The sequence below is a fragment of the Erithacus rubecula genome (genome assembly GCF_903797595.1).
Source record: "Erithacus rubecula genome assembly, chromosome: 11".
In the NCBI taxonomy this organism is placed as follows: Eukaryota; Metazoa; Chordata; class Aves; order Passeriformes; family Muscicapidae; genus Erithacus; species Erithacus rubecula.
In genome coordinates this window covers 11,378,179-11,399,119 of record NC_136663.1, presented here as the reverse complement: position 1 = coordinate 11,399,119, position 20,941 = coordinate 11,378,179, and the positions used below count along the sequence as shown (strand labels likewise).

Here is a 20,941-nt window from a genome sequence, read left to right as displayed (position 1 = left end):
GCTATAAATCTGCAATACTGAAATCTTGTCAAAGCACAAAGTGTTTTAGCAAGCTATTCCATTTGGATTAAAAATTTGGTCCATAATTAATCCCAAATTACAAAATAGTTTGCACATGCAAATAACTTCGTGTTTAAGTGGGTTGGAGATTACAACAGTCAGATAAAGACATTGTCCCCCTGAGATGTACAAACAGCACAGAGGAATTAGAAATGAAGCATAAGCAGTTTGTTTTGGGGATGCCATGAATCTGTGCAGGATGTGGAAATTTGCTTTTCAAACTTACTACTACTTACTCCATAGCATGTCATTATTATTAGTCTATAACTGTATGCAGAAAATATGTTAATATGCATAGGCATTGATATGATAGGTAACATCCCTTATGACTGCACTTTCAAACTACACTCTACCAACAGAAAATCATTAGTATCTACATTTTTTAAGGGAACATGGGGTATGATCATCCTCATTCATCCCCTTTATGCCTGTGTCATTTCTATCAATTCTGAGGCTTGATATTCTTACAGATTTGTCCCAATGTCTGTTTTGGCTTGTGGAAGCCTTTAGTAAAATTGCCTGCCACACAAAGTGATGGGCTGAAATGACAGACAGCCCACAGCCCTCTCACCAGGTTTGTGCTGGGTTAAGCAGATGGAGACTCAGACTGGACACTTCAGACATGGCAAACTTACTGTGCACAATTAACACTTGGAGAGAGCAGTATTTTTGCACTGAAGCTGTACTTCAGTGATCCTTGTGGGTCCCTTCCAACTCAGGATAGACTATGGTTCTATACTTTGTGTTCTGTTTGAGACCTTTGGAATCCATTACTCAGGAGGTATGAACAGTCCTCTAAACATCATGGCATTGACAGTGCAAATTTATAACTCTGCAGGACAGCCGCAGTGGTATTCCCATCTCATGTTTTTCTCTCTAGTCTTTTTTCTCCAAAAGTGATGCAGAGCTCAGGCAACTCCAGTGTGAAAAGTCTTACTGCTCCTGAGACTCAGTCCTGGCATGAAGAAAAGTTTGCATTCCTCACCATCAAAGACATAATCCAAGATCAATCCCTAATACAAACCTGAGCCTCTTCAAGAAGTGTTGTTCCAATTTCAGACATCAGTCCAAAATACTGGTTTTTGGTGTGTGCTGTAGTCAGCTTTTGCCTCAGCCTCACCTCCTCCCCAACTAAAACACATAACACTGGGCTGTTCAAAGGTCATTCTTTGTTTGCTTCTTGACTGCTCTTAAGACAGATGTTCCAAGGCACGACAGAGGATATAAACACGTGCATACTGTGGGAAAAAAAAGGTGTCCAGGTGTTTAAGCAGTGCCAAATGCTAAAGAATTCCAATTCACTGCCTTCTTCTTTAATCTGGCAATTCCAAGGGACCAAGCGTGTCAAGACTTGTACCCAGAGCACTTTCCGCTCGGGTGAGTTCAGACAAGGTCTGCATTAACTCCCCAACCTGCGAGAAAATTATTTGAAACAAAAGGTTCAGATATGTCCCTTTCCCTCCAACAAGCCTGGAAACAAATGGTACAGGAACAAGGTCAGAAAGAAATCATCCGCCTACCATACCACTGAATTCATTTACCTACCTCAGAGCCCATTCAAGGAAAGGGGTGGGATGGGGAACAAGGAATGATATAAAGCAGAATGAAGCTCTGGGGTCGCTCGCTACATTACAAGATTTGACAGGCCTTTGCCAGCCTTCAGCTTCTTTGTGTCTTTCACATAATAGAGAAACACAAACTGAGCAGCCTGTGATCTGGGGGTTGCACTATTAGATGGGGCAAACCCTTTGCAAATGCTAATAGTATTGTAGCATCCTGTCAGGCAGCAACACAAAAAAGGATGTTGATTTTCACATGAACCAGAACAGACTCATTGTAAAGAAGGCTGCAATGAATGTTCCATCTCTAAACATCAAAAGCTACAGGCAATTGGCTTGTGGACATGAGGCAAACACTGGTCCCAATGTTCCTAAATATAGGGGGCATACTGTTACCTTAATACTTATTTCATGAGGCTGGCAAAGAGGGCAGTTGCTTGAAACAGAAGTGAAAATGGTCATCAGTTATGATTTCTGGAGTGCAATAATATCTAGATCTAAAGAGGCTTTTGTTGTGCAATTTACTGGGTTTTTTTAATTTTTTTTTTTTTTTTTTTTTTGTAGCACTCCGAAATAGATGATCCTTTATGAACCATGAATGTGCAGATGGAGTCCAAGGCAGAGTTTATGCAACTTCCAAATTGCAAGGTTGCAATAGAGCACAAACTTGCTTGTCCTTTGCAGTTCTAAGGTTGTGGCAGCTGTCATTCCTGTCCAGTAATGCTCACCCAGGTGTTTCCTGAAAAGGTCTCTAAAATGTTATAGAGGATGGAACACTCAAGCTTCTATTCTAAGACTTATTATCAAACTTCACATCTTCCCCTATCTTAGTAATGATATAAGGCAAGGTGTTATTGCACCACACTGATTAACCTTCAAAAAGTTTGTTGTTGTCCTTTGGGTGAAAAACCTGAACAAAGCTCGCCTTGCTGGTTGTCACTGCCAAGGATAGCTTAGAAAAGCTGTTTTAAAGTCCTATTGGGAAACCACCACTGCTCTGGAAGTCCCCTTGGAGCCTACAGACTCCCAGAGCAGCAAAGTCTTCTATCAGTGTTCTGCAACACAAACATACGAGTTTGCAGCTATGCACAATAAACTGCTCTTCAGCAGACTGCACTAGAAATATTTCTGGAACTGGCACTGGAACAGCACCTAAAGCAAATCCCAAGAAACTTATGAGTCAATTTCAGAAATGTTTCTAGAAAAAAATGTGAGGTTGGCTCTAGAACTGTTTTACCAGTACTTTCAGAAGTACTTCCTGAATCACTACTAGTCAAAACTAAAATCATGTCTCTTACTTTCAGCACTTCTTCCAGAACAACAGCCTGGATAATTTCACCTTCTGACGTGCTGAAGCATTAAGGTGATGGCAGATGCAAGCAAGATTTGTATACACAGAAATATGCAAGGGTTTTCCTTCCCAGCACCACAGTATAAACAACCATTACAATCTCTGTACCATTTCTGCTTCTCCTTTCTATATAGTACTTTACATTAAAGAATTCCTGGCACCAGCCATATGCTGTGAAAGCTCTGTGATAACAGCCATCAGAACTCACAGCTCTTGTGAAACTACAGCTTTAGGAGTTACCTGTTTTGGACCTATCTTGCAAGGGTTTTACAATGCATTTCATGCATCTTACTGAATAAAAACTAGCAAGTGATTGATCATGGTCTATAAAGATTACTGAAAGGGAAGATGGATTGCTGAACTAATTAAAAAATAGATCAGGATCCAAGAACTTTAAACTGACATTTAAAAAGAAAAAAGTTCCCTTGGATATGGTAAGTCACTAAGATAGTAAGTTTTTTCAGATAGTCATTAACATTAAGTTCTTGTGAGGGCATTCCCAGAATCTGAGTAAACTTCATCACTGTACATCCCATCTGTGCAAGGAAGCATTGCTGGAAGACTTCCCTAAAGCACCTCAGGACCCAGAAACACATTCCAAACAGTCAAAAATCATCTCAAGCTGCAATCCTGCAAGAACACAGAGATATTGACACAGAAGTTTCATACAGCAATATCTTCCCTGACAAAACAACATCCCACAGACCTCTCCAGTACCAAATCCCACTGAGAACAGAGTTCTAGCTGACTCAAGGGGTCCTGGGTCAGGTTTAGAGATCCCTGTATTTTTACTAATGAAATCTCTTGCATATTTTTAAATAAAATTGTTAAGAATTACTAAGCTACATTAAAGATACATGAAAATTCAATAAAACTTTAGCCTTGGAACTATGTCATAACTCAGCATATGTCCAAAAACATGCTCAGCAAAGAACCAGATTCATGTGGATTTGATGGTCAAAGAGCACACCAGTGTGTTGGAAATAACCAAGAACTTCATTCATGTATTCACTGTCTATGTTTGTTTTTTACACTTCTGAACATTTCCAAGATTTTAATTTCTCTTAGTCTGATAACATAGTAACCACTGAGAAGGAGGAATTAATGACATTTGAAAAGACAACACTTGTACCTTTTTCATGAAAAAGTGTCAGAATATGTCTTGGCCATTAGTATTTAAACCTTGGCTCATAACCAGCTCATTTTATAAAAAACAGAAATAACTTAGCATATCTACACAATAGTAATGAACATGCTTTTGAAATGAAATATCCATTTATGGAACAACAATGTTTACATTTGGTGATTCTCCTCCCTAAGCTCAAAAAGATACAGGAATTACAGATTAGTCATTGCTTCTTACAGTAAATCACTGTATCCAGAATCTGAAGGTAGCCTACGAAATACAGAAAAAATATTGTGGACTTGTGCAAACCATTCTATGTTTGGAATAACCTCCTCTTCAGCACCACATGGATTTTAGGCTGTTGAAATAATCATGTTTTCTGTCTCAAAACTGTTGTAATTTTCAGCACCTCCTTCTTATGCTCCTTTGATATAAGATCTTTGTCTAAATGTATTATATAAATGGTGTATTAATTTATATAGTAAAGATAACAGTTGGTACAGTCACTGCAAACCTGGTGCTGACAGAGCTCTTCTGACTCACACTTTTTGATACAATTAACATATACTGATATCATTAATGTACACTTGTTCACAACTTAACAAATGAGAAAAAGGTCAAAGTGACTTCTTAGTTAGGTGCAATAGCACTGTGTTCAAAACCCACATTTTATTATTCCTTCAGTTACATTTTTATTCAATAAATACCTAGTTTCCATGGAATACATCATGCTAAGTCTTAGATGAGCAGCACAGAGAAACTGGAACTAAACCCATAGGAACATCACACTAAAAGAAATGAACATTGGGCCACTGGATGAGATATTTTGCAACATTTACATTACACAGAAGTTTCAAACAGTGATCTCTAAGTTTTTGTTTGTTTCTTTGTTTGGTTTGGTTTTTTTACAAAGTACAGACTTATTTCACTTGCTATACACAAAGGTATCTGCTTTCAAAATTGTGCAAACTTAGATTTCTGAAGTTATCTTCAGAGGATGGTCATGACACAAGCATTTATCCATTTTTCAGTTCTCAAACACTCATTTTCAGGAATTAATTTTAAACAAAATCTTCAAACATTCAGTTAGATCACCCTGTAATATTCAACCTTTCAACATAATTTTAAGCTCTATGTTAGCTTTTTGTCCACATGGCTGAATAGTTTATGTCCAAATTTTTGGGGAACATCTTTCCAAACTTTGTATTCTTTCCTCTGAGAGCAAACCAAAACAATATCTGCTGGAAAACATTCAGGTTCCTCTGTTTTCATTTCTACATATCAAAAGCAATTGCCTTTTCAAAAGGGAAAATAAATCCAGGTCAGTTTTTCAATGTACATAATCAGACAACTGCAACACAAACTGTTTCAGGTCTAACACCTTCTTCCACACAAGTATTGAGAAGTGTATCCAGACCATTTGTGGCAAAGTGTGGGCAGAGAAAACGTGGTGGTGATTAACCACCAGGCACCTATGATAGAGAGCTTGTATCATGCTTAAATTTGTCAGAAGTAACATTTCTATAGCAAAATTGAAAGGCAGTTTTTAGTGCCTTACTAATTTTGCTGAATGATAGACAACAAGTGGGTGTGGAAGGACTCTGTGCATAACATTCTTATAGAAGTGATTTTGGTCTTACAGTAGCTATTAGTAAAAATTAAATTAATGACATTTTCCTTCTTTTTTGTTAGGAAGTTGGAGAAGTTGGAATTGTACATTCTATCTTTTTACATTTCACACATATTCCATCAGGTTACTCTGTACCTATGGTGAAGGGAGGAGTTAACAAGGAAATCTGAGTCTGTGAACAAGGAAATCTGCAATCCCAGAAATGAAATGTAATTGGCTGACATTCAAGATTAACAACATATATCAGAAAAGAACAGGTAAAAGGAGCAGCTGCTGACATTACTTCCTGAGCCTAAACCTTTTAAGGTGTCACTGAATAGCAGTCTGTGCTGACATCTCTCAGTAGTTCAGGAGTTTAACAAAATTCTCCATTTCTTCTCAGGATCTCAATACAATGCTTTTAAATTTGTACCACAGTGATCAGCAAATGCTTCAACACAGAGCATAACAAATACAAATGGCATTACTTAGAAGGGCATTTTAATGTACATACAAATACTAAAACATTTTATCAAACTCCCAGCATCATCTGCAGGCAAGAAAATGACAACAGATAAAATCCTTTTATGAATCTGATCCAGCTCTACCATACAAGACACTAAAAATAAAAACCTTTTTTCCCTTTTAGGAAAAAAAAACTTAAATGTACAACTTCAGCAAGCTCCCAAGCTATGTCATTAATACACAAATCAGATTCTTCTGTGCATGTAGCTTCAAAAATTAAATGAGCAGGTGGATTTTAACTTCTCAATCCCACAGGACATAATTTTCTTTCTCCTCCAACACTTCAGGATGCTCCCCAAAAGACAGGAAAGAGAATGGGACACAAAAGCCATTTCAATTCAGTCTTTGTGTAAGGTATCCTGGAGAAGGCTGCATTCTTGTGTAAAGTTGCTGTTGAAACAGAATGACAATTATTTTAAAATATATACAAATGCATGACAGCACTTGAGCTTATGGATTTGAGAATTAATAGAAATGAGATTTGGACATTACCTGCATGCAAATATTTTTGCTAACAGTACACAGTGTCTTTGACAAAAAATAAAAGAACCAAAATGCATCCATAGAAAAATGTTTCATTAATTTTGATTCCAGATAGTTATGCTTTCTCCTCTTAATAAAAATACTGAACTGACTCACAGTACTTAAATAACTGGTCAGTAACTGTATTTTTACTAAGTTTCATATCTGCTTATAATGTAAAAGCAGCAAGTATTGTTCTCCAGATTAGAAGTAAGAAGCAGCAGCATCCAAAGGAATAAATCAAATAGGAGTTTTCATAAAGTCTGTAAGAAAACATGCATTCAAATGAGATGGATAATTTTATATAGAGCAATGAGATAACTGTACCAATCTCTTTATGACAAAAACATGATTACCTGCTTGAACAATCTACTTTTCTTGATGGAGGGCTTCTATGAAGGCTTCAAGTTTCTCCTGGATTTCCCGAACTTTTTCTAGAGGAAATAAAAAGATCATTGTTGAAATACCTATTACTATTAAACACCTGAGGACAGGTACTGAAAGAAAAAGAACAAAAACCGCACACAAAAACCATGAACAAAAACATGCAAACACAAACAAAAAATAAGGTCCTTATCAATATTATCCTAAGCATTGTGTTTCTTAATTACAGAGGTTTATAACATTTTTATACACCAGAAATAAAGAAACCCTGTCCTGTTTGAAGAACTTCTACAGACATATTTTATTATTATCTTGCTAATTTAATAATTCAAAAATTTACTGATGGAATCCAATATTAGAAATGTATTTCAAAGAACTGAAATTTCCATGCACAGCAGAACTACTGTAACTTGTTGCACACAAGAAGCTGTTAGGTTTTAAATAATGCCCACTAGCCCCTTTCTTCTTTAACCAAATGTCCTCATTCTCCACAGCAAGTGTACCAAACCCCACTAATCATTCTAAATAAAGTTTCACCCAGCAGAATTTCAGGGCACCACATGTCAGTATTCAAGACACCTCCTCCAAAGGGCACACACCATGCTAAGAATGTTTAAAACTTGCATTTTATTTTCTTGTATTTAACCAGATGGATGTGGGAAGAATCTCATTTTATACAAAAACTAAATCTGGGAACTTACTTGCCTACCAAAACATGACTCGACCACAACTACAAATAGTTACTAGGAATGAAAAGACAAAATTGATTGCAAAAAATCCAGGGGTTTAGGCATTTTCCCACTCTTTTCTCAATTCCATACAACACTTGTCATCATATAACCTATTTGATTTATTAAATTGCTTATGAAGCAAGATTTAGAACACAGTTGGAATCCAAAGCCTGTGAGATTTCCTGCTTCTCTCTCACCACATCCTCATTTGAAGCTCCTTCTGTGTGTGATTATAGGCATGAAAAACACACACTTCAGATATATGAAGAAACAGGGGAAGAGCAATAGGACAGACAAAAATAAGTTAGATGAGCATAAACACAGACAATTTTTTTTTCCAAGCTAAAAATACTATTATATTAAAACCATGTGTTCCCTTGTCTGAGATACAGGGTTTGAGCTTTTTTTAAAAAAACTTTTTTATTTTCTTCTCTTCATCAATACCATATGTTATCAAATTTGCTGAGCTGAAGTAACAACAAAACAAAAATAAAAACAATCAGCTTTAAATGGGATATGTAATTATAAGCAGATAAAACTGACCTCCAAAGAGAGCACTAATGTAGTTACAGGAACTGAAAGTTTAATCAACAAAATGACAACTCCACAAACAACCTTAAAATCCATTTTAGAGTGATAGTAATAACAACTCAATGAACTCCTGCAGTCCTGTTCTAACAGAAGCAGAGAATTTTAGTTAGCATTCAAAACAAAGTATGGAAAATAGCCTGCATGAGTATGAGAAACCTCAAGCTTCTATCTTTATCTTGCAATTCTTAGGTGATGAAGGGTAAGCCACTGACACTTTCAACACTTCAGCATGCCCTTCCCCAGTGGTGCTTATCTACAAACAGAAGTACAGTGAAGCTGAATCACACTCTAACTCCTAAAGAAAACACCAAAAAAGCTTCTTGAATTTCAGCTGATTTTTTTTTTTTTCTTTTATGGTACTTTGATATTAAATGAAGACCCCAGTCAGTGTGAGAGTAAAAACTGTACCTTGGAAATAAAGAAAAAGCAGTAGCTGATTTTTACCAGGTTATTTTTTTTTTTTTTAAATTCAGTTCAGCAGAATCTTTGAAAGCTGTCAATGAAAAAAAAAGATAGTCCCATGATCACTTCTCCTTACTGTGCACATTCAAAGTGTTTTCACTACTATCTTTTGAAATGAAAAAAAGAGAATATGCATTATATGCCAGTTCATAAACCTCTACTGTATAGGAAATGTTATTTCTATGGCATTTATTTATTCACCTACTCAGCTCAGCTTCCAATACTGTTTCTCTATGAATGCTTACAAAATCAGCCTTTGAAATAATGTTCTACTATTTTGGACAGAATTAACACATGCTGATGGTGCTTTGACCAGCCTGGTCAAGTGGAAGGTGCCCCTGACTGTGGCAGGGAAGTTGGAATGAGATAATCTTTACTGCCCTTTCCAACCCAAAATATTCTATAATGATTCTGAGTTTAGAAATTATTAAACCTGAACCATGCTCTCCAAAATGAACAGCAGTTGCCCATGGCAACTGGGGATGAGCTCTCACAACCAGAGGATCTCTTTATGTTGTGCTTTCAGTGACTTTCTGTGGCATTTTTCCCCCCAATTGCAACATGTTTTCCCGAGTGTGTTCTTTGTATTGATCAAGCCATTAGACCAGTGAAAGCAGGCAGATTTAGCAGTATTAAATGCAAGTATTTTCCTTTCATAACCTCTTGCTAATGAAATATCCCAGCCTCTGAAAATTAATAGCATCAGCAAAAACCTGTAATTATTATTTCACCCTTAAAAAAAGGTTTGTGCCAACAAATCTATTCTAATTTTCTGATTAAGGCATATTAAAATAACAGGATAGCAAATATGTATTCCACCAGAATATACTGAATCAGCTGTGTTTGCTCAGAGAACACGTATACTAGAATTGACTGCATACTATAAGCACTTTATTAGTTTTTATACTTGGACTGAATTGAAATGATTACTTAACTGTAATCATTATGAGGTCTTGAGGTAATTTAATACTTTGAAATAATATGCTGGCTATTCTTAAAAAAGAACAGCTACAATGAGTGCCAAATAGCTGCAATTATTCATGCTATGCCCTGTATTTTTAGCCACAGTAAAGCCTTTTGCAGCAGCAAATCCCAGGCAACCTGTAACACTCTCCTGCAAAGTCCATTCTGCTGCACTGGTTCACTTTTGAAATAGGCTGAGGACAGTTATGCATCTACACAACACTCATCTTAATAAACTAGTAAATAGAAGTGCTTGGATAGAATTCTAACAGAGGAGTGCAAATGCAGGGGTAACTGTCTACAGCTTCATCAGCACCCTGTGACTTTGTATGTGGAACAATTATTCATTCTCACAATTCAAGAATCGGATGTTGCCCAACTTTAGGGAAGTTCTTATCTCTGTGAAAAGGACAAGCTCTGTACCCACATTTGTAGGGTTTTGACTGTCACTTAGATCAAACTATCAGTCGTTTACACTTGTAAATTACAGTACATTCTGTTCTGAGGAAAGCTTATCAACATCCCAAACAAGAAAATCATCTGGGTTTCAGGTAAGAATACTTATTGCAGAAGTAAATTTAGGGGTAGAGAAAAAGTGACCTGCTGCTCTGTGTCTTGTGATACTGTGTTTTTCCAAGGATAACTAAACCACAGATTAAAAGCATTCTGCTTGCTAACAAATTACTTTTATAACTGATTGAACTACCCAAGCTCTTTTATAAAATGCTCCCATGTCACAAAAGGGACTTTAACAAAAGAGCTACACTCTTATTATAAGGCACTCTGTAAGTTTTAATACAAGTATTGCTTACACTGGATTCTAGAAAGATGATGTGCTCTTTGCTAGCTTTAATGCAGACCTGAAGTTACAAACAAGCAATTCTTCCAGCACCTGTTAAACACTAATCAAAAATCAAATCAATGAAGAGTAACTGTAACTAAACCCTTTTTTCCATCTTAGAACAGTAAAATTCACAGGCCTAGAGGCCATGAATGGTTATTCTATTTCCCATTTGCCCCATGTTTACCTAAAAGATAAGCTGGTTCATACATCAACTCATTATGCCTCTTGATCTGGTCATGAATATTCCCATAATCCTCCCTCCATATCCCATAAAACTTCACTGACAGAATGAGGAAATTCTTTATTCAGATGTCTTGAGATCCTCATTCATGCTCAGTCTCTCTTTATCTCCATATGAAATGATATTGCTACCCACTCATTTTCTTTTCATTAATCCTGTGATCCCAAATCTAAAAGGCTCAAAACCAGACTAATTGAACTGTAATGAGGATTTAGAATACACTGTGAATGCAGAAAGATGCAGGCACAGATAAAGTCTGCTTTTCCTACTATCATAAGCTGGTCAGGAGGGAACCCCCCCAGAAATATTGTCTTACAAGGAAGGTTTGCTTTCTGATTGCTGCCTCAGATACTCAAGCTTAGGTAGCAATAAAAAGCAAAAAAATAAAATAGCTAAAAAAAGTTATCAAGCAAATCTCCTCAGGTAATCCCAAATAATGTTAAACACAAATTACAAAAGCAAAGTATATTACTGATTTATTTCAAACATGAACCTGGAGGCAAGAAAAGGTTTTCTTGTATTTTCAATCTGTGTTAATTGGTTTACTAAGGGATGTGGCCTCTGTCCACAAAACCTGTCTTGCTTATGGTTCTGAAGATAAATTTATTTTGAGACATTCAAATACATATTTACCTCTAAAGAACCAATAATTTTAGCACAGAATTTTAAAGATGTTCATGTCTGTCTGTGCCAGGGTACATGATACTTTGGGCAAATCAAAAAGCTTTCCCTTCCCAATTACAAATGTGCACATATGATATCAAATTTCAATTGCAACACCAAAACAAATTCTAAAATATTTCTGGACACAAATTCATCTTTATTTGTACTTTGATGAAACCTACAGACTACAAAAAATGTGTTACCTTATTATAAATCCTCCTGTTCTACATTAAAGTGACTTCTATCTCCAACTAATGTTTATATAGCTTTGATATTTGAAAGCTCATGGTTGTTGCTCCTTTTGCTCTGAACTGTGTTTAGATTTGAGTTCTCCCCTTCCCTTTTATTTTTTTTTCCATCTTCCTTCCTTTCTTAATCCCTTCCTTGCCTATAAACATTCTCGCTGCTTGCTGTGCTACTTCTATGTTATGGTTAGTTAACCACAGAAGCAGAAATTTGGAATTTACTGCTGTGAATGCATCATCTTTCCTCTAGTAAAAAGGAAAGCCCTGTCAATCAGAATTCATCACAATGCCCAGAAACACACCATTAAAATTAGAGATGTCAATCCAAAGTTTTCTATTGAAAGCTGATTTTTACCTTAGGGCTAAGACACAAACTCCATAGTTGTATACAACCCCTGTGGACAGTCAGGTGGGGGAATCATCTCTTTGGAGTTCAGCCTTTTGTGGCACATTCCTTGATTTTCTAAGGGCCGTGCAAAAAGCTTTACTTCTTGTTAAAATGGTATGAGACAGCACACTCCCAGGCACTCCAAACAGAGCCTCAGAAATCCACATCAGCCACAGCTACCTGCAGCAACACGCTTACTCATGCTTCATGCAAACACTGCCATAATTCCCTGATCACTGCAAGGTCATGTCCTGCTGAATTTTAGAAAATCTTTTGAAACTACCTATCACATTTTTTGCCAGTTTCCTCTTGTTCACATACCATATTTTCCTCTGGGTAAGGCTGAGAGGAAAGATAAAGTTTTAAAGGGGGGGTGGGGGGGCAGGGAAGGAAAAAAAGGCAAAACCACCCAGGCTGCCCTTAAAGAGACAGAACATCATTTGTCAGCTGTAAAGACAGATTTATAAGTAGAGGGCCCCCTCTGTTCCTTTAAGGCTGCAAAACAGATGGGAAGTGAATGGACAGTCAAAGGGTCAAGAAAACACATGGGAGGTGCTGCCTGTATGCTGTATGTATGTTCCCAGCAAAAGAAAGAGGTCAAGATTGTAACTGCATGGCTGGGTGCTGGAAAGGCCTTTTCTTTAAGCTGTTACAAAGACAAACGCTGTTCTTCATCCTGCTGTCAAACTGCTATAAATATTGCTCTCCAAGAGAGTTTCAGCAGCTAAAAGTTTGTTGTTTTTTTTTTTTTTTTAGAGGCTGAGCAGGAGGATTAATCATGTGAATGATTCTTAAACAATTAGCACATTAGTGTAATAAAAGCACTGCAGAATCCTGAAAAGTTTAAATGGAATTTATAATAGCTCATATAGCAAATTCATGAATCACTAAGAATATACAACCTTTACAATGCAAGCTTGCAGAATGTAGCTGGCATGATCATTAGTTACCAATAGTTAGACTGAAGATGCCAACTGATGCTACATTGTAGCTGTCCTTTAATATTATGTTTATTATAGGTGTTGCAATCCATCATGACATTTAAATTTGCATCCAGTTTGATCTCCTTTTGCATGCCAATAATAGGAGAAAAAATCAAGGAGCCTCTTTCCTACAAATACAGTTTTGTTTTCCCTGTTGTAGGCAAATCCACCTCTTAAACACAAACAATCACCTCCAAATTGTATATTGAGCCTGATGTAGAAACATAATAAAATTAAGAACAAAATCTTAGGAAAAAACCCCAAGTCATCACTGAAATTACTTTGTTGCAAGTATTGCTATCATATTAATTATTAATCCCTTCATAGCACACCTGAGCAAAGCTGTCAGCTGTCTGCATGAAACAGTATTACCTTTATTTCACACTAAACAGAACCAGGCAGCAGCAGAAGACAGCTTGTCTGAAAACACTTCAGTTATTTTTTCAAGCTACTGAGCACTGCAATAATATTTTAGCATTACTAACAATGATCCAGAAACAGGAACTGTGTATTGTGCTGTTGAAATAGCAAATTATAATCAATGTCTTGATCTCTAGTTGCTCCAGATCCACTGGTGAGAGCTCTCAGTTTAACAAAATAGTTCTGATCACACATTTGCCCCCTCTCTGGTGGAACAGAACAGAAGCTGGTTTGCTTCTTGGGGCAATCTCTGGGGCTCCTCAGGCTGATAAGCTTGAAATCCTTCTGTCTCTGACAGAGCCATTTCTGAACTGAGCTATGGGCAGAAGCAAAACTAACAATTATGTAGACTACTGACTTTATACAACAGACATTTTCATGAGCTATTCATCCTGCTTGTCTACAGAAAGGAAACTAAATATTACCAAACTGTGATGCTTGAGGTCACAAACTATGGCTACAGTGTCATTGAGGTTAGCCTAATGTACCAGTGATCATTACCCTGTATTATGTTGCAAGTTTATGAGAGTCACAAGGTCTGCAATATCAAGGTAGGGCTTGAGCATCTTTCAGTCCTCTGTCTCCATCTCAGATTTTTTAATTAAGACTGCTCTAATAACTCAGTCTTTCAACAGAACTTAGCTGTGTTGCTTACAGGACAGCTGGAAGGAACTTAGTAGCAGAATGACAAGGCAACCTTATAAAACATACTTTGAATCAGACTTACAGAGACAGGAAGATGGAACTTCCAAATCAAGACTCTTAAACTAAAATGAATCAGAATGTGGTGATGCTCATTATTTTGTGTGCAAATAGTGAAAAGCATAGAGGCAAATAGAAATACTACCCAATGATTCATCCAGTGATGTAACAAAATATTAACTTTACCTTATGCAGAAAGGACATATACAGTGATGAAGAGAAATTACTTAGGTAAAGGCTACTGTAACCTTAAGACTATAAAACTGTAAAGAGACTTTAACATAAAAAAACCTGATACATGTTGTTTCTCCACCCAAAGAAAGCATACTCAGTAATTAATTGGATAATGAAGTAATAGTCAAGACTATTTAAGTTAAAGTCTCTCAAAAATATGGCAGAAAATTAAATGGCGATTAGATCAAATTTTACATCATAACAATAATGTTTAATAGTCAGAAACTTAAGTCACCATATCCAAATGGTTCTATTATTTTTTCTTAGCTGTCATCCCTATGGGCAAAGTGGAGTCTACTACAATTGACAATGTGCAACATACAAAACACTGACCTCTTCAGCTTTTGGAAATGGGAATGTTACATTCCACAGCTCCATACTACTTTAGAACAAAAGCATATATTGGTCCACTTGCAAGCCTGTAATTTATACCAATAGTAAATCTCTCCATGATAAGTACTTAACTTTTAATTAATAAGTACCCTCACAAGGAACCAGTACTAAAGAGAAAACAGCAGTTAGATGTTTCGATCCTTGCATCATTCTGAAAATTTTAGGAAAAAATAAATTCAGCAGACAACACTACAATGACCCTCAAATACAAGAGACATGGGTCTAGAGTAAGATTAATAGGCATTAAACATGTCATTATTCATGTAGCAGTTTATCACTATTTTTCAATGTCAACTTTAAGTGATAGGCTTCTTTTAGTCAGTGAAAAATGTGGTGAACTTTGTAGATATCCGTTTTAGGACCTGGACATCAGTGCCTAACTCTTCATCAATAACTAAGAAATCACAGCAGACAGGCTTTGGTCATCTGGGATTCTTAAGTTAAGTAAACCATCACTCCTTCACAGGATGTCTGCAAGTGATGTATGTTCTCCCTTGAGGATTACTTCCCTCTGTGAGAAGAAGCAGCTTTGTAAAGCACTTTCTGCCATGACACAAAGCAGGAACTACCTTATCTGCACTTTGACACACAGACTATCCTACACATTCTTCTGGTTTTAATTCATTACTTTCATGCTGCTGCCCCAAAACTCAAGACAAAAAAAAAAAACCAAACAACCAAACCTGAACATTTAACTAGTGTCTTTCACATCAAAGCCCACTTGAGTTCATTTCTTAAATTATCCACATGGAATTAAAAACATGATAGCCATACAAAAATAATTAATTTGCATTCTAACAGGAAGTTTGCAAGTCTTTGAGAGATACTGCTTTGGTTCAAAATTAGAAGAGATTGAAGACACAACTGTACAGTGATTCCAAGCACAGTGTCCCCCAAGCTCCTGCATCATGGAGCACCAGGACCTCTACAGTGCTCAAAGGGAGCACAGCAGTCATGCTGCCACCAGCACACTGGTGACACCAGCACAAGCTTGAACTCGTTAAGAAACAGACAGCCCACACTTTGTGACTGATGGAGATTTAGGCAGAAATGAATGTGCCCTAAGTGACAAGCAGCCTCTGATAAGATACAGGCCATATTAACATCCTCAGGGAAGCTGCTGGCAAGGGACTGTGAAGACAGCAGCTACCCTGAACATGCTTAGAAGATGCTGCAGACCTGTTTGGGGATTCCCAGAGGGAAATGGCTGCTCTGTATCTCTCTGGGTAGAAGGCCACACCATCTTCCTGGTATAATATTCTGCCAGCCTAGGATGAGATGAGTGAGTAGTCCTCACTGCTATGACCAGGTGAAAGGAGAATGAGATGAAAGCAAGACTGCTGACTCCTCTGGAATTGTCTTACAACTACAAAGTAACCATATTTTTACTTAAGTAGCTTCTAAAGTGCCAATATTTAGGCACTGTGGAAGAAATAAGAGCACAAAATAACCCTAATTATTCAGATTGTAATAAAATTACTCCTCCATTTGCATTTCCTGAGATGCTGTCCTCTTTCCTGTATCTGTCTTTGGGCAGCAGACATGACATTTGGGCACTACCTTCAAATATCCTGAAAATGATACCTTTTTTCTGTATCTTGTAAACCTGAAAACCACACTGGTTCTGATTTAAGGACTAACCTTTTGAGTTAACTACCAGCCTTTTGAGCTGTTTTGTCTGCCTCTAGTTTCTAAGGGAAAATTACTTATGATCTGCTTATTTGAGAGATCTTTCCCCCTACAGCTGAGCTTTGCCCCTATGATACACTGTGACCTTTTAAAAAAAAAGTTAAAGCTCATAATAGAAGAGCAAATGGAAGCAAAGGCTTTAGAAAGCCAAGTCAAAGCCTGATTTTAAGGAGCACATGTAATCAACAATGTCATGAAGGATAGAGGTCAAATCAAAACACGATTGGCAGTCATCTGAAGGAACTGAAATTTAATTAGTCTACAGTAATGATCACAGTATAGGATTACTTTCACACAACATTTTTGTTCTTCAGCTAACAGCAATGAAAGAAAAAATGTAATCACGGAACAAGTAATTATATGCAAAGTACTCTTCACAGACTTTATCCCCAACTTTGCATAAACGCATAACAAAAAAGGGGACTCACTTGGATTAAAACCAGTTTGTTACACAGAACAGACACAACAGAATCCACTCAGCTTAGCCAAATCACAGGAACTTCAGGTCCTGAGTCAGCAACTTGCATATGGAAGTGCCAACCTTAGCTTTCCAACTCCATTAAAACAGCAAGTTTATTATATGCCTATATGATATTAAATCATTCATGCTCCAAGTTGGCAAATGGCTTACATTCAGCAAGAGAAAAAGTAAATAAAAAATTTAATGCTGTGACTTCAAAGCAATGACTTTAGATATAAAACTTGAAAGTATTTTACTGTAACTCTGGTTTGTTCAGTTTTTATATGCTTTAGTCTTTACAAGAAAATAATTAAGTTCTGCAAACTATTACATTTCATAGCTTAGAAACGTATGACAGAATTGAAACAAATGGCCCTAAGCTTTACTTTCTTCATGTGAGGGCTTACTCCTCAAATGTTTCAAAAAGCTTTTGTGCAGAATGAAGTCTCAGCTAGTCCATGACACCTGTACAGGTGTCAACATTACTGACAAATGAACTTGGAGGCTGATCCATTCACATTCATACCTAGCAATTTCAGGATCAAGTTTCCATTGGCATTCCCACCTCCTGCCAATTACTCTCCCATGCACATGGTTTTACTTATAATTTGATGAAAAACTGGGTTTTCTTTTCCAACTTGTGAGGACACAGGGTATTGGATAAATAGTATGCTGACCTAGGAAAGATGCTTTGTATGCTGTTTTGTTTATCCTGTGGCTTTGCAACATTCATAGTTTTGCTGTCCAAAAGGACTAAAAGGAGAAGAAATAAATGAAGATAGGATATATGTATTTGTTTTGAGTCTGTGAGACTTCAACTCTAGTGAAGTGAATGGCAAAGCTTGGATTCACCTGAAGCATTCTGCATCTATGTGCACCATCTAGCATGTTTTAGGTGCTACTGCAATAGGGAGAGATGGCACTCAGCTTGAGGATAACCTTCCTTTCTGTAACGATTAAAGGATTCATTCCTAACAGTTTTTTCTTATTCAACCTTACTAAACTAGAACTCTCCATGCAGTTGCTAACCAGAAATGTGCAGCTGAGAAAAACAAAAAAAAAAAAAAGACCATCCCAAGAGGGACAAGGACAATGAATCTTCCTGCCGGGAGCAGGAGGGGAGCCCCGCGCTCCCTCCGCGGCCGCTCAGCGCCACCGCGCGCCCGGCGCCGGCAGCGACACTGGCAGCGACACCGGCACCGGCAGCGACACCGGCACTGACACCGGCAGCAACACCGGCAGCGACACCGGCAGCGACACCGGCACTGACACCGGCAGCAACACCGGCAGCAACACCGGCACTGACACCGGCAGCGACACCGGCAGCGACACCGGCACTGACACCGGCAGCGACACCAGCACTGACACCGGCACTGACACCGGCACTGACACCGGCAGCGACACCGGTACCGGCAGCGACACCGGTACCGGCACCGGTACCGGCACTGACACCGGTACCGGCAGCGACACCGGCACTGACACCGGCAGCGACACCGGCAGCGACACCGGCAGCGACACCGGCAGCGACACCGGTACCGGCACTGACACCGGCAGCGACACCGGCACTGACACCGGTACCAGCAGCGACACCGGCACTGACACCGGCAGCGACACCGGTACCGGCAGCGACGGCAGCGACACCGGTACCGGCACTGACACCGGCACTGACACCGGTACCGGCAGCGACACCGGCACTGACACCGGCAGCGACACCGACACCGACACCGGCAGTGACACCGGTACCGGCAGCGACACCAGCACCGGCAGTGACACTGGCAGCGACACCAACACTGGCAGCGACACCAGCAGTGACACCGGCACCGACACCGGTAGCGACACCGGCAGCGACACCAGCACCGGTACCGCGAGTGCCCGGGGGAACAGCACGGCCAGCACCGAGCACCCTGCGAACACTGACCTGCTTCTAGGCAGCGCTCTACCGGGAACTCAGCGTTTCCAACAATTACCATGTCATAAATAGTCTACAGAAGTGGCCTATTTGTAATAGTATTTAGTATACTAAATAATAGTAGTGTACTATTAGTATTTATACTAGTAGCTTAAATAGTCTACTGGTAAGATTTATCCACACCCTATCAGGCATTTCTGCTGAAATTACTAGTCTGGTATTCGTGTTAAAAATAAAACAGCAGAAAATACATTATTCATGTTGAAAATGCAGTCTTTCACCTAGGTATTGTTTTCTTTAAAAAAAAAAAAGTATTGACCAATACTAACTTAAAAGATACATTCTAGGACTTCAAAAAATTGTCTTTTATAAATGATCGACCAAGCCACCATTTTAAAATACACATAACATTTAAAATCTTCAGTAACTTCAGAGGCAGCATGCATGAATGTTCAGTATCATTCACTTTGAAAAGTTAAACTCAAAACCAGGAGAAAACAGCAAAAACTTGCAAATACTGCAAAAAATCACTGATAAAATTAAGGGATATATATTGACTCATCCATTTTCAAAGGTACTGTAGAAATAAAGGGCAATTAATATCTAAAAAAAAAAAAAGAGCAAATGGAAAAGATTTGTGTAGAGCTGCACATACTTGTGTGAAACAGCTGCAGGAATTTAAAGGGACTGACTTGCCACCATTAGATTTTCCCTCCAGCCCAGAGCAGTAGCTTTAAAGCCCACAATACAAACATGGCAGTCTTACCAAGAGGTTTTTCTGTGAAATGTTCCTTTTAAAATACTAATGTTTACCATTGCACTTTGAGCTGCTTCTATCCCATTTCACTTCTTGTGGAAGACAGTATATTTAAGATACAGATGTAGCTAAGCAAATACTTCATTGTATGGAATATAAATTCCAAATCAAAGTATTTGTCATTCAGCAATAAGCACAATCAAGATGCAGATGCCAACTGGAAAGTAAATGTTATTTCTCCTTTTTCTGGTGAAACTATCCAAGTCAGGACTGTGTTCCTCAAATGGCAGACAATTTTGGTGAAGAACTTCAATAAAAATAATGCCCCAGAGATGTGAGGGAGGTTGTGAACAACTGCATTAAAATAGGTTCCTATCAACTGCTGAATAACCCTGAAGTACCCAGTTAGACATGTAAGAGGCAGATAGCAAATAACTCTTGTTTCTAAATCCTCATCAAAAAAAGACCAATAAACATATCTCAAGTGCACCTACAGTTTAAAAACATGACAAGAAAAGGAAAATATCATGGCTGTCACTTTTCACACAAGAACTTGGGAGTTGTAGCAGATAGACCACTGCAGCATCAGCTCACTGTTCAGTAACAGGCAAAAGAGAAAGCAGACTACAAGGAATTACTGTAAAAAGAGCAGAATAAAACCCAGAAATCATCATAACACAAGTGTATAAATCCATAATGTAGATACATTTCAAATATTTTGTGCAAGGTCTGCTCTTTCACCTCAAAAAGGGTTTAGTGGAACTAAGGAAAGAGGAGAAGAGTGGCAAGGCTGACTGAAACCAGGAAACAACGTCCATGCAAAGAGCAACTACACCATGAGAACTTTCCAAGTCAGAAAAAAGAACATCAAAACATCAAATGCAGGTAGCACACATGTCTGTGAAGTCATGAATGGCAAAAAAAATGAATAGAACAAGATTACTGAAGGTTTTTCACAGTGCAAGAACTAAGGAGAACCAAATGAAACTGGCAGGTGGCTCAGAAACAAACAAAAGGAAGTACTTTTTCTCACAATGTGCAGTTGAACCCTGGAACTAATTGCCACAGGATGTTGCAGATGCCAAAGTTTACATGAGTTCAAAAAGCAATTACAGAAATTCACAGGAGGG

The 20,941-nt window shown here is 38.1% G+C and overlaps 1 protein-coding gene across 5 annotated transcripts in view; it reads right to left on the bottom strand.

Moving 5' to 3' along the window:
- Nucleotides 1-20,941, bottom strand: part of OPA1 (OPA1 mitochondrial dynamin like GTPase) — a 399,390-nt gene that overhangs the window by 345,731 nt on the left and 32,718 nt on the right. For 4 of the 5 annotated variants that reach the window (XM_079315709.1, XM_079315708.1, XM_079315707.1 and 1 more), the window contains 2 exons: nucleotides 7,109-7,186; nucleotides 4,720-6,620 (listed from right to left, as the gene is read on the bottom strand). In XM_079315709.1, coding sequence (XP_079171835.1) covers nucleotides 7,122-7,186 — 65 coding nt within the window. In that variant the 3' untranslated portion in view covers nucleotides 4,720-6,620; nucleotides 7,109-7,121. Of the gene's footprint in view, nucleotides 1-4,719; nucleotides 6,621-7,108; nucleotides 7,187-20,941 lie in introns of those variants that run through there. The other variant, XM_079315706.1, reaches the window with a different exon arrangement.